This window comes from Erythrolamprus reginae, chromosome 1 (genome assembly GCF_031021105.1).
Source record: "Erythrolamprus reginae isolate rEryReg1 chromosome 1, rEryReg1.hap1, whole genome shotgun sequence".
Taxonomy (NCBI): domain Eukaryota; kingdom Metazoa; phylum Chordata; class Lepidosauria; order Squamata; family Dipsadidae; genus Erythrolamprus; species Erythrolamprus reginae.
Window position 1 is genome coordinate 74,449,046 of NC_091950.1, and position 12,440 is coordinate 74,461,485.

General features: G+C 41.9%; 1 protein-coding gene across 4 annotated transcripts in view; it reads left to right on the forward strand.

Moving 5' to 3' along the window:
• Window positions 1-12,440, forward strand: part of HEATR5A (HEAT repeat containing 5A) — a 96,044-nt gene that overhangs the window by 24,930 nt on the left and 58,674 nt on the right. For all 4 annotated transcript variants that reach the window (XM_070755888.1, XM_070755879.1, XM_070755907.1 and 1 more), the window contains exons 10-17: window positions 682-932; window positions 6,099-6,210; window positions 7,489-7,641; window positions 8,259-8,358; window positions 9,466-9,575; window positions 10,176-10,339; window positions 10,424-10,599; window positions 11,221-11,326. In XM_070755888.1, the coding sequence (XP_070611989.1) occupies window positions 682-932; window positions 6,099-6,210; window positions 7,489-7,641; window positions 8,259-8,358; window positions 9,466-9,575; window positions 10,176-10,339; window positions 10,424-10,599; window positions 11,221-11,326 (1,172 nt within the window). The remainder of the gene's footprint in view (window positions 1-681; window positions 933-6,098; window positions 6,211-7,488; window positions 7,642-8,258; window positions 8,359-9,465; window positions 9,576-10,175; window positions 10,340-10,423; window positions 10,600-11,220; window positions 11,327-12,440) is intronic.

A 12,440-nucleotide genomic window follows, 5' to 3' on the forward strand; every position in this document is an offset into this window, starting at 1 on the left:
ACGGAACCCTCGCAACGAGCGGGGGATCACTGTATAAGGACTGTGTCAAAATGAGACAGCAGTTAGCCTATAAATTAGATAATTTCATAAAAATGCCAAGAATATTGCACCCGGTTATGTGAGACAAGCAAGAAATCCCAGACTAGATAGATTAAGAAGTTGAAAGCTTTAATAAAGCTTTTTTTTTTGTAATGTTGCCAAGAAAACAATATAAATGTGTCTGGGTAATTACCAAGAAATGACTCAAATGAAAGGACGCTTTACAGACAAAGCCACAGTTCTATATGATCCTGATTCACTTACTGCAGAATTCTTGGGAACATTTCTAAAGAGATGTTTGTATAAAATTGCAGTTTTGCTGCTGCAGTTTTGCAACACATGCCACACAGCCTCTAAGGCTGATGATGACCTAGTCAGGAACAAGAATCTGCCTAGCTTTTCTGTCCTGTTACTTCTCACTGACCCAAGTGTCCATTTAGGCTTAAGAGAATCTGGACACCTGATTTACATCGAGTAGCTTCTTTATTTATATCAGTCTGCCAGAAACTTCTGATAATTCTGCATTTGTTTTTTTTTGAGCTTACAGTGAAATATAACGGCAAAAAAGTAGAAGCTCTGTTGCTTTACTGTCTTAGCATTCTCATATGTGTTTTTAATCTTGTAATATGTTCGGTTTTCCAGGAGTCCTGGATGCAGTAATCTCCATTATCCTTCATCCCTGCATTTCTGTTCAGCTAGCAGCAGCATGGTGCTTACGATGTATTGCTATAGCATTGCCCTGCTATCTCTCTCCACTTCTGGATAGCTGTATTGAGCGCCTGACAGCAATGAAATCCTCCCCAGAAGCAGTGACTGGCTATAGTTTTGCCATTGCCGCTTTGTTAGGAGCTGTCAGAGAATGTCCTTTAGGAATTCCACACGGCAAAGGGAAGGTAAATATTAGAACACTTTGCCTGGTATTCGTTGGAGTGTCAAATTTTACAAGGAAAACCTGTCCATTAGAAAGATTTTGTATTCAGAAAAGTGTAACATTTCACAGACTGTAGCTCAATTGGTTCAATTTTACATATTGTGTTTCACAGCATGCACGAACCAGTCATAAATACTTGAATAATGAAATTCTTATTGCTATTTAGTTAATCTATCTGCCTATTGGACATGTGCAAAACATTTGCAAGAGGTGATTGTCAGAATGAAATTTATTTATTTATTTAATTGGATTTGTATGCCGCCCCTCTCTCTGCTCCCCTGCACCCATTTTGGCTGGCAGAGTGCTCTAGGAGGCAGTCCAATCCAAAAATGGGGCATGGAGAGACTGCACAGAGCCGCCCCCCTCCCCACCTCCAGCGGTGCCCCATTTTGAATGCCAGAGACACCAGGTCTTTTGCTATTTCCAGGCCAGCCCCTTGGGCAGATTTAAACACTCTTGAGCCTGAGACTAGTTCATCAAAAGCTATGCCATGCAGCATATTATCATCTTTAGTTTCATGCTCAAAAGGAAGAACTATTCTAGAATTTATTCCATATACAGTGATACCTTGTCTTACGAACTTAATTGGTTCCGGGATGAGGTTCATAAGGTGAAAAGTTCGTAAGATGAAACAATGTTACCCATAGGAATCAATGGAAAAGCCAATAATGCGTGTAAGCCAGTGATGGGCAACCTTTTGAGCTTGGTGTGTCAAAATTCGCCAAAAAACCAAGCATAACTCGGGTGGTGTGTCACCTTGAGAAAAAAACATAATTTTGTGATATTTATAGTTTAAATAACAAATATGTATAATTATTTAACTTATCTGCTTAGTGACTTCTTTGTTAATCTGTCAGTTGGTTTCTTTTGTTGGTCTTGCTATTATTTAACTTGTGTGTGGTGCCATGAACTAAGATAAGTGAGGGGGAGGGGGAATTCTTCCAGTGATGGCGAACCTGTGGCAGTCCAGCAACAGCTGGACTGCCACAGGTTCACCATCACTGATTTAGTGACTTTTTTGTTGTTGAATTTCATTGGCTAAATCTTCAATTGAGGTTGAAGGCATCCACTCAAATGTGTAGAGACCCAGCTTTTAACAGGAAAGAAAAGGAATACAAGATTCCCTCTTATTTATCTTTTTTCTTGTTAAAGAAAAAATATTTCTTTTATTTACAGGCTATATTTTATTCAGAAATCCCAAATGGCCTACAGCAGTGTTTCCCAACCTTTTTTGAGCTGCGGCACATTATTCACATTTACAAAATCCTGGGGAACGGTGAGCGGGGGGGGGGGGGGGGCTAAAAAAAGTTTGGACAAAACCCCGCTCTTTTCCTCCCTTTCGCCCTATTTCTCTCTCTCTCCCTCTTTCTTTCCCCTTCTCTCTCCATCCCTCTTTCTTTCTTCCTTCCTCTCTTTTTTACTCTTTCTCCCTCCTTTCCTCTTTCTTTCTTGCTTTCTCTCTCTCTTTCTCTTTCTCTGTCTCTCTTGCTATCTCTCTTTTATTCTCTCTTTCTCACTCTCTCTCTCTTGCTTTCCTTCTCTTTCTCTTTTGCTTTCTTTCTCTCTCTCTCTTGCTTTCTTTCTCTCTTTCTTTCTTTCTTCCTTGCTTTCTTTCTCTCTCTTTCTTTCTCTCTCTTTCTCTCTCTCTTGCTTTCCTTCTCTCTTTCTCTCTTGCTTTCTTTCTCTTTCTCTCTCTCTCTCTTACTCCCTTTCTCTATTTCTTGCTTTCTTTCTCTCCCTTGCTTTCTCTCTCTCTCTCTTGCTTTCTCTCGCTTTCTCTCTCTTACTTTCCTTCTCTCTTTTTCTCTCTCTTTCTTTCTTTCTCTTTCTCTCTCTCTCTGTTCCTCTCTTTCTTGCTTTCTCTCTCTCTCTTGCTTTCTCTCTCTTACTTTCCTTCTCTCTTTCTCTTTTTTTCTCTCTCTTGCTTTCTTTCTCTTTCTTTCTCTCTCTTCCTCTCTCACGCACACACTCTCTTTCTCTCTCTCTCTCTCCCTTGCTTTCTCTCTCTCTCTCTCTCTCTTGCTTTCCTTCTCTCTCTTTCTCTCTTATTCTCTCTCCTCCTTTTTCTCTCTCTCTTTCTCGTGCACCACGCCGGCAACAGAGAGAGAAAGAGAGAGGGAGAGCGGAGAGAGAGTGGAGGGTGGCTTGCCGGTCCGTGGCCCCCTGGATCAGCGTCCCTGCATGGCCCCAGCGCAGACTCCGCCATCACCTTCGCCTCCGCCTAAGAGGCAGCAGCCACATTCACCCCTTCGCCCTCCCAGGTGTCCATGGCTTGCCGGTCCATGGCCCCCTGGATCAGCGTCCCTGCATGGCCCCAGCGCAGACTCCGCCATCACCTTCGCCTCCGCCTAAGAGGCAGCAGCCACATTCACCCCTTCGCCCTCTCAGGTGTCCATGGAGCTCAGCGCCTGGCCACGCGCCGCCTCCACCTCCTGGTAGCACGCCAGACATCTACCTCAGGAACGGGTGGTTGGGCGCCACGAAGGGCGGCGCTTGAAGGCCACCATGGCACCGTTGTTGTGATCACGGCGCAAAGCCAGGCAGTCCCGGATCACTCGCTTCTCCGGCCAGCAAGCCGGCTGCCTGGGAAAGTGGCGCGATTTTTAAATGCGCCCTTTTCAAATACGGCACTTTCCTGGGCAGCCGACTTTGCTGGCCGGAGAAGGGAGTGATTCAGGACTGCGTGGCTTTGCGCCACTTCAAAAATTTCTGCCAGGGGAGGGGGTTCCTAATGGCTGTGCGGGCACACAATGGCCGGCGCCCTCCCACCGGGCCCCAAAAGCTCACTTGCCATCACCACCAGGGAAGCTCCAGCCGGGCCGGGCTCCTATTCTTGCTCTTCGCACGTCTGCGTCCCTTTTTTTTTTTGGTGCTTGGAAATCAACAACGCGGATCCTTTAAGAACCTGCGCTTGCGCTCTGCCGGCTTTTTCCTTCCCGGGCTGGGTGGGGGGGAGGCGAAGGAGGCGTGGGCTTCTCCAAGCAGCAACGAAGGTGAAACAGGAGGGGGTGGTGAGAGTGAGGAGTTTTTTGGGTTTTTTTGCTCTCGTCGCGTGCGTTTGGCGCATTCTCTCCAAAAGTTTCTCCGGCGGCCGCGTGTCACTAAAAATGACTACGCGTGTCAGTGCTGACACGCGTGTCATAGGTTCGCCATCACTGGTGTAAGCCCATTAGGAAAATCCAAAACATTAAGGCTTTTTTTTTTAAAAGCGGGGGGGGAGACTAAGCTGAGGCAAGCGAAGTGGGGGGAGGGACAGCGAGAGGTGGCAAGAGGTGGCAGTCCCAACAAAGCAAGGCAAAAAGATCCTCTCTTGAGCTCCATGGGTCTTTCCCCCCTGTTTTTGCCCACCCCGTTCTGCTCATTTTCCCCACACCTTTCTCCTCTCTTAAGCTCCATGAGTCTTTCCCTCCCGTTTTTTCCCACCCCGTCCTGCTCATTTTCCCCACACCTTTCTCCTCTCTTGAGCTCCATGAGTCCCTCCCGTTTTTGTCCACCCCGTTCTGCTCATTTTCCCCACACCTTTCTCCTCTCTTGAACTGCATGGGTCCCTCCCGTTTTTGCCCACCCCGTCCTGCTCATTTTCCCCACACCTTTCTCCTCTCTTGAGCTCCATGAGTCCCTCCCATTTTTGTCCACCCCATTCTGCTCATTTTCCCCACACCTTTCTCCTCTCTTGAGCTCCATGAGTCTTTCCCTCCCGTTTTTTCCCACCCCGTCCTGCTCATTTTACCCACACCTTTCTCCTCTCTTAAGCTCCATGAGTCCCTCCCGTTTTTGTCCACCCCATTCTGCTCATTTTCCCCACACCTTTCTCCTCTCTTGAGCTCCATGAGTCTTTCCCTCCCGTTTTTGCCCACCCCATCCTGCTCATTTTCCCCACACCTTTCTCCTCTCTTGAGCTCCATGAGTCTTTCCCTCCCGTTTTTGCCCACCCCATCCTGCTCATTTTACCCACACCTTTCTCCGCTCTTGAGCTCCATGAGTCCCTCCCATTTTTGTTCACCCCGTTCTGCTCATTTTCCCCACACCTTTCTCCTCTCTTGAGCTCCATGAGTCTTTCCCTCCCGTTTTTGCCCACCCCGTCATGCTCATTTTCCCCACACCTTTCTCCGCTCTTGAGCTCCATGAGTCCCTCCCATTTTTGCCCACACCGTCCTGCTCATTTTCCCCACACCTTTCTCCTCTCTTGAGCTCCATGAGTCTTTCCCTCCCGTTTTTGCCCACCCCGTCCTGCTCATTTTCCCCACACCTTTCTCCTCTCTTGAGCTCCATGAGTCTTTCCCTCCCGTTTTTGCCCACCCCGTCCTGCTCATTTTCCCCACACCTTTCTCCTCTCTTGAGCTCCATGAGTCCCTCCTGTTTTTGCCCACCCCGTTCTGCTCATTTTCCCCACACCTTTCTCCTCTCTTGAGCTCCATGAGTCCCTCCCGTTTTTGCCCACCCCGTCCTGCTCATTTTCCCCACACCTTTCTCCTCTCTTGAGCTCCATGAGTCTTTCCCTCCCGTTTTTGCCCACACCGTCCTGCTCATTTTCCCCACACCTTTCTCCTCTCTTGAGCTCCATGAGTCCCTCCTGTTTTTGCCCACCCCGTTCTGCTCATTTTGCCCACACCTTTCTCCTCTCTTGAGCTCCATGAGTCTTTCCCTCCCGTTTTTGCCCACACCGTCCTGCTCATTTTCCCCACACCTTTCTCCTCTCTTGAGCTCCATGAGTCCCTCCTGTTTTTGCCCACCCCGTTCTGCTCATTTTGCCCACACCTTTCTCCTCTCTTGAGCTCCATGAGTCTTTTCCCCATGCAGTTTGGAAGGAGGGAGTTTGTCGCTGGGATTCAAAGCAGCGCTGGCAAAAATGAAGGGAATCGAGGAGCCTCAGGGAAATCCCGGTGGCTGCTCGGGTTTGTAAGGGGAAAATAGTTTGGAATAAGAGGCAAAAAAATCTTAAACACTGGGTTGGTATCATGAAAAGTTCATATGAAGAGGGGTTCGTAAGATGAGGTATCACTGTATTATATTTATATGAGAAAGTTAATTTGTGGGCCACGACGTAGTGGTGTAAATGGATTCCTTCATAAGAATTTAATTTTTTACTTCAGCTCTTAAAATAGTGAAGATTCTTATTTTCATATAGGTTGTCATGATGGTAGCTGAGGATCTTTTGCGTTCAGCTTCTCAGAACAGTCGGATTTCAGTACAAAGAATGCAATCAGGTTGGCTTTTGATAGCTGCTTTAATGACATTAGGTAAGATTATTCACCTATATATCTTTATTCCTTTATCATAAAAGTTGACCACTTCTGTACTTCTTGTCTGATGTCACTGCTTCAATATATATATTGAATATATATAATTGTTTCATAGCTGTAGAAATATAGTTAACTTAAATGATTACTCCCTTGTCATAGGCCATAGGGATTAACTTTTCCAGTATAACAAATACATAAACTATATCAATAACATTTATGTTATATATGAATCATAAGCAAACCATCACACTTTCAAGGGTGAAGCTATCAGTTCTAAAAAGGAATATGAATATGTGGATTAAAGGTAATTTTTGTTTTCTCTCCAGTCCTTGCAAAATATTCACATAACATGGGACTGTAAAGTATTGTTTTCCATAGTGTCCACTATATATAGCTTATGGAAAGAACAGGAGAACAATGCAGAGGAGAATGTTAGTCCCGACTGGCATGTACGGTAGTTTTCCTGAACTCCAGTGAAAGGGCAATGGAAGAATAACCAATTATCTTTATTTTCTTCTTATATTGGCTTTATAACCAGTCATTCAGAAACTGTTCAAAGCTATAAGAGTGCTGTACAGGGGGAATTTACAACTGCTCCTTGGAGTTCCAGCTGTCACAGTATCCCCATTGTCACATGATTGAAATCCAGGCACTCAATGTGAGGCTTGTGAATACGTGAGCATAATCACATCTTACTTACTGGCTTGAACAGTCAATGGCAGGTGGGGAATTCAACAAAAAGTCAGGTCATTCCCACCATTATTTGTCATAGCAACTACTGCCCATATTGTCCCTACCCCCCTACAGCATCTGTGCATCTGCCTTAGCACCTTAGCACCTGCCTTTTGCACCCTTACAAACCCCCAGATTTTTGCCTGGGTTCTTCCTTAACAATTCACAAGGTCCTGAGGTTACGGGGCCAATCAGGACTGCCAAGATTGCTATCACTTAGGAATGCAGTCACACATTGTTCTGCTTTATGACCGCATTGATTAGTAATGAAAATTCTGGTCCCAGACTGTCTGACTGGGATGTTTCAGAGTGGGTGAAATCAATGTTGAGTAGTTAAAATATTTTCGCACATCTGAATCTTTCCACTTCTATTTCTCATACCCGTCAAAGTTTGCTTCAAAAACTCCCTTCACTTTTCAGAGTATTTTGCAAGGGCACACAGGAGCTTCAGGATGAAAGGGGAATAAAATACTTTCATTAAATAAAATGTTTCAGTCCGTACCACCTACAAAAAAAAACCATTTCCAATCTTAAAAATAATAGGTCCTGCTGTGGTCCAGCATCATCTTCCTAGAGTGCTGTTATTATGGAAATGTGCATTTCCGGTATGTCCTAAAGACTTAGAAACAGAGAAGAAACGTGGTGATTCATTCACATGGCAAGTGACACTGGAAAGCCGAGCAGGTGCTCTCTGTGGTGGGTGAAAAATGTGGCTCTTTATACTTTTAATTTTTTTTTGAACTTTCAATAGCAATAAAAGTAAAGAATGGTCTTCTTTTTTCTCCATTGATTTCAAATTCCAGGGCTTTACATAATACTTTTTACACACAAATATCTAGATTATTTGGTAATTGTAGCTTATTTGGTTGCAAGTGTAAAATGTTATTTATTGCTATATTACATGCGGACATTTGGTGAATAAGAGAGGTACTAACCACTAATAAATACTAACCTTGCAGATTACTTTTTAACTTAATGTTCTGATATATTCACTAGACCATCAGACTGTTTATTCATTATTCGAGCATTGGAGATAATCGATCTCTTTCATTACTTCTGGCTAAAAAGTAGTGAACATCTGACTTCATATTTAAGTATGTAGAAGATTCCATAGTACAACAATATTATTTGTTGTTTAATAATTGCATGTATTTATATACCATCCATCACTCAAGACTGTGTTCCAGATAAATAAAATAAGTCTAATTTATTACAATATTCTTTTCTTATTATTTTTTTATACTTTCTATAATACGATTGTATTATGATTTGTGTATATAGACTGATATGCAATCAATATGCTTTATTCTCAGCTATCAAAAGCTTTATTCTCTATTGTGGAGGACTCCTTACAGACGAAGTGATTCAAAGATTGCTTCCTCCTGTCCCATGTGCTGTTGATTTACTGACACAGTAAGTAATAATAGTTTTATTTTCATCTTCAATCAACATAAAGTAGCATTCAGTGAGAAGATTACAGCCATCCCATTGTGATAGTATAGTCTACATAATACAATAACTAAGATTTAAGATTTAATTAGCTAAAGGAAACTATAAATTGATATTAAGATTGTAATATGATATCACATGATATTACCAAGATTGTAAGATTAATATTTATTTATTTATTGGATTTGTATGTGATGAAGAGAAGAATGAATACAATATAGTATAATTTATATAATTTGGTTGTTAATGTATATAGTTAGTTCTTGACTTACGACCACAATTGAGCCCAAAATTTCTGTTGTTAATTGAGACATTTGTTAAGTGAGTTTTGTCCCATTTTACAACCTTTCTTGCATAGTTGTTAAGTAAATCACTGAAGTTGATAAGTTAGCAACCTGGTTATTAAGTGAATCTTGCTTCCCCATTGACATTGCTTGTCAGAAGGTCGTAAAAAGCTGTACTTAGTGCTGAAAAAGGAATTTTACAGCCAGTCCTCAAATTTGCATCCTCATGGTTATGGCATTATGATTTTGGCACATATTTATGATGATCACAGTGTCCCACAATCACTTGATTGCTATTTGTGACATTCGCGAGCGGTCATGGGGCTTCCCAGTATGCCCATGTTTCTCCAGCACTCCGCGGACTGCATTGGTTGGCAATTGGTTTCCGGACACAATTCAAAGTGTTGGATATGACCTATAAAGCTCTACATGGCATCAGATTAGATTACTTATGGGACTGCCTTCTGCTGCATGAGTCCCAGCGATCTCCAACATATGGTGTGTACATTGTATCTGTTGGCACCACCTTAAATCATGTGTTTTCTTTGATCAGGTGCTAGCTATGGCTGAACAAGCAAAGAAAAGGCTATAATTTATTTAAGGGAATTGTCTTCTTTGCTTTGAATTAGCTTTTTCCTTTTCAGTTCAGATAGCTGTCCGTATGTATGAAATCAATAGCAGATTTATTCGTGTATTTATTACATAGGCTGCCCATTTTATATGCATAACTCTAAATTAATTGAATAGCTTTTGTTGTAACAGTAGAAATTGTTTTTTACCTTTAAAGGCTTCCTTCACTTAATAAAATTTATGGCAATGCTTTAAAACTATCATCAGTGACATATAGGAAAAGACTTTATGAACTGCTTGCCTTATTGCCTCCTAAGAGTTATGAAGGTATGTATACTTCTTCCCAAAATATTTATTGTCTTCTTTTAATAACAAAAAGAGAAGTAAAGCATTATATCGCAGAATAGAATTAATTTGTACGTAAGAAAAACAGGACGATATTTGAAAAACCCTCACCAGATGAATTCTATACATAATACTAGTTAAAAAAAGAGACAGAGAAAGCATAATTTGAATCAAGGTTAAGCTTTTAAAAAGCAGTGTATTGTATTCAAGAATGAATAAAAATGCTGGCCTGGTAGTCTTTATAAATTCAGGCATGATAGCAGACATTCCATTGTGTGCATTATGATTCAGAATCTAAATGATCTTATGAACTTTTTGCTCTATGGTTCTTTCTCTGCTTTTTGTTTTCAGTAATTTTACCTGTCATGTAGAGACTGTAGATGTATCCCTTTCTGCAGAAAGATTTTGGGGTTTTTGGCATAGAATATTTCATGTGAGATCATTAAACCTATTCAGATTTATGTCCTACAAATCTACATTTATCATAAATCATATTTCTTGTCCTTAAAATATTGTGGCAATAGTGTATTTAGGTATCAACTATGATTAAAAAAACGTTTTCTTTTACTTCTAAAATTACAGGAAGTTTCTCTGCTGTTCTTAAAGAACTAGTGCAAGAATTGACTCAACTTGATAATCAGGCAGCTGCCTCTGCTTCGTATCTTCCACCCTTTTCCTACCACTGCGAACTTGCCTTATTTGATCCCTTCCTGCAGGAGCCAGAACACAGATTTATTGAAGAGCAGGTATCATATTTAGTGGCTATTTATGCACATAAAGGAGAAAAACCATGCCCTGAAATGACAGTTGCATTTCTTCTGTCTTTCCAGTTATTTTTAGTTAACAACGCAGCCGGGGGAAGCTTGGAGTTTGACCCATTTGCAATCTATGAAAAAGCTGCACCTGGAGATTCAGTGCCTAAGCCTTTGTCTCCAACTTCATCCATTGCCAGTGCAGCAACCCGTCTCTTTGGAGTGATATTTTCACAAGCAACGGAGACCCAAAGGTAAGGAGAGTACAGATGAGATTTTAATTTCAGATTAGTTACTCGTGGGAAATGCATTATTTTTCAAAAACATATACAGTGGTACCTCGGTACTCGAACGCTTTGGTTCTCGTACATTTCAGATAGCGAACAAAATTTTTGCCAAAAATTTGCTTCAGTATCTGAACAAAAATTCGGATACCGAACAGCCACCAAAAGTTTTGTTCATTATCCGAAATGTTACCGCCGGGGGCTGCTGCAATCCCAGCAGCTTCAGGGGGCTGAGGAGCTCTATAAGAGCTCCAAGCTGCAGGAAGGGTGGGGGCAGCTGCAATCCCGGCAGCTTCGGGGGGCTCCTTTCCTCATCGCTTCCTCTTATTATCTGTAAGCAGCTGCAAAAACTTTCTCCTTCCCGGCGGCGGCAACGGCGGCAGCTTCCCTTTGAGGAGCAACAGCGCCGGGAACGTCACGTAACAAAGGGAAGCCGCCGGAGCCATCTTAGCAGTTGCCGCCGCTCCAGCAGCTTCCTTCATTATGTGACGTTCCTGGCACTGTTGGTCGTCGAAGGGAAGCCGCTGTACAGTATATGAAATGGCAGAAGGTCTCATTATTCCATTTCCTCTTGCTTTGTATGTGTTTAAGGCTGCAAGTGCTAGAACAATTATTGGCATCCATAAAACAAACCAAAGGATCACGGCAGCAGATAATACAGCAAAATATTATATCAGCAATTTGCAGTGCCCTAAAGGTAAGAGTCACCCTTCTGTTTATTATGAACTACTACTGAATCTTGTTGTCTGTTTTATCTATTACTGGAAAAAATGTAATTTAAAAGACAAATGGATCAATTCTACTGCTATTATATCTTTGTTGTGCTTCTAAAGTTGAGTCGGTTGAATGTCATTTGCTTTTCAAATGAAAGGTGAACCACCCTGTATGGCTTAGCATTATAGATGAATGTAGCCTTGGTTTAATATAATATGCAAAAAACACATCATATCAGGAGTTAATGCATTTTCTTCTTCCCTATAAACTTGATTATAATTTTAAGGTCATCTGAGAGAAGTTCTAAGTGTTATTTCAACAGACTACTATATATTAAATAACCTGAACTTGCCTTGCTTTGATGTTAAACAAAGTCTTCATAATGTATGGCTTTATAGTAATAAAGTACTATTCCTTTTCACAAACCTCTGAAAATCTTTTAACTATAACTATAATTATTCCATTTCCCCGAGTCTGCGGAGAGGGGCAGCATACAAATCTAATAAATAATAATAATAATAACGGGACCGTCTTCTGCCCCACATATCCCAGCGACTATTTAGGTCACACAGAGGTCACAAAGTGTCGGCCTCCTCCAGGTCCCATCGGCCAAGCAATGCCAGCTGGCAGGACCACGGGGGAGAGCCTTCTCTGTTGTGGCCCTGTTCCTCTGGAACCAACTCTCCTCGCCTTTCGAAAAGCGCTTAAAACACACATATGTCAACAGGGCTGGGGTTGTTAAGTGATGGTCCTCTGCCTTGGCCACTAGTTTGTATGAGTGTTGATTGTGTGTTGTTATTATTATTGGGATAAAACTTTAGTGTTGCTATTATGTATTGGGATATTTTTAAATTTTGTATTTTTTTTAATTGTTGTAAGCTGCCCTGAGTCTGCAAGGAGTAGGGTAGCCTATAAAATAAATAGATAGATAGATAGATAGATAGATAGATAGATAGATAGATAGATAGATAGATAGATAGACAGACAGACAGACAGACAGACAGACAGACAGACAGACAGACAGACAGACAGATCTGTACATTTCAATAAATACAGTAATTGTGATGTATTTGTTAATTTTTTACAGAAAAATCTGT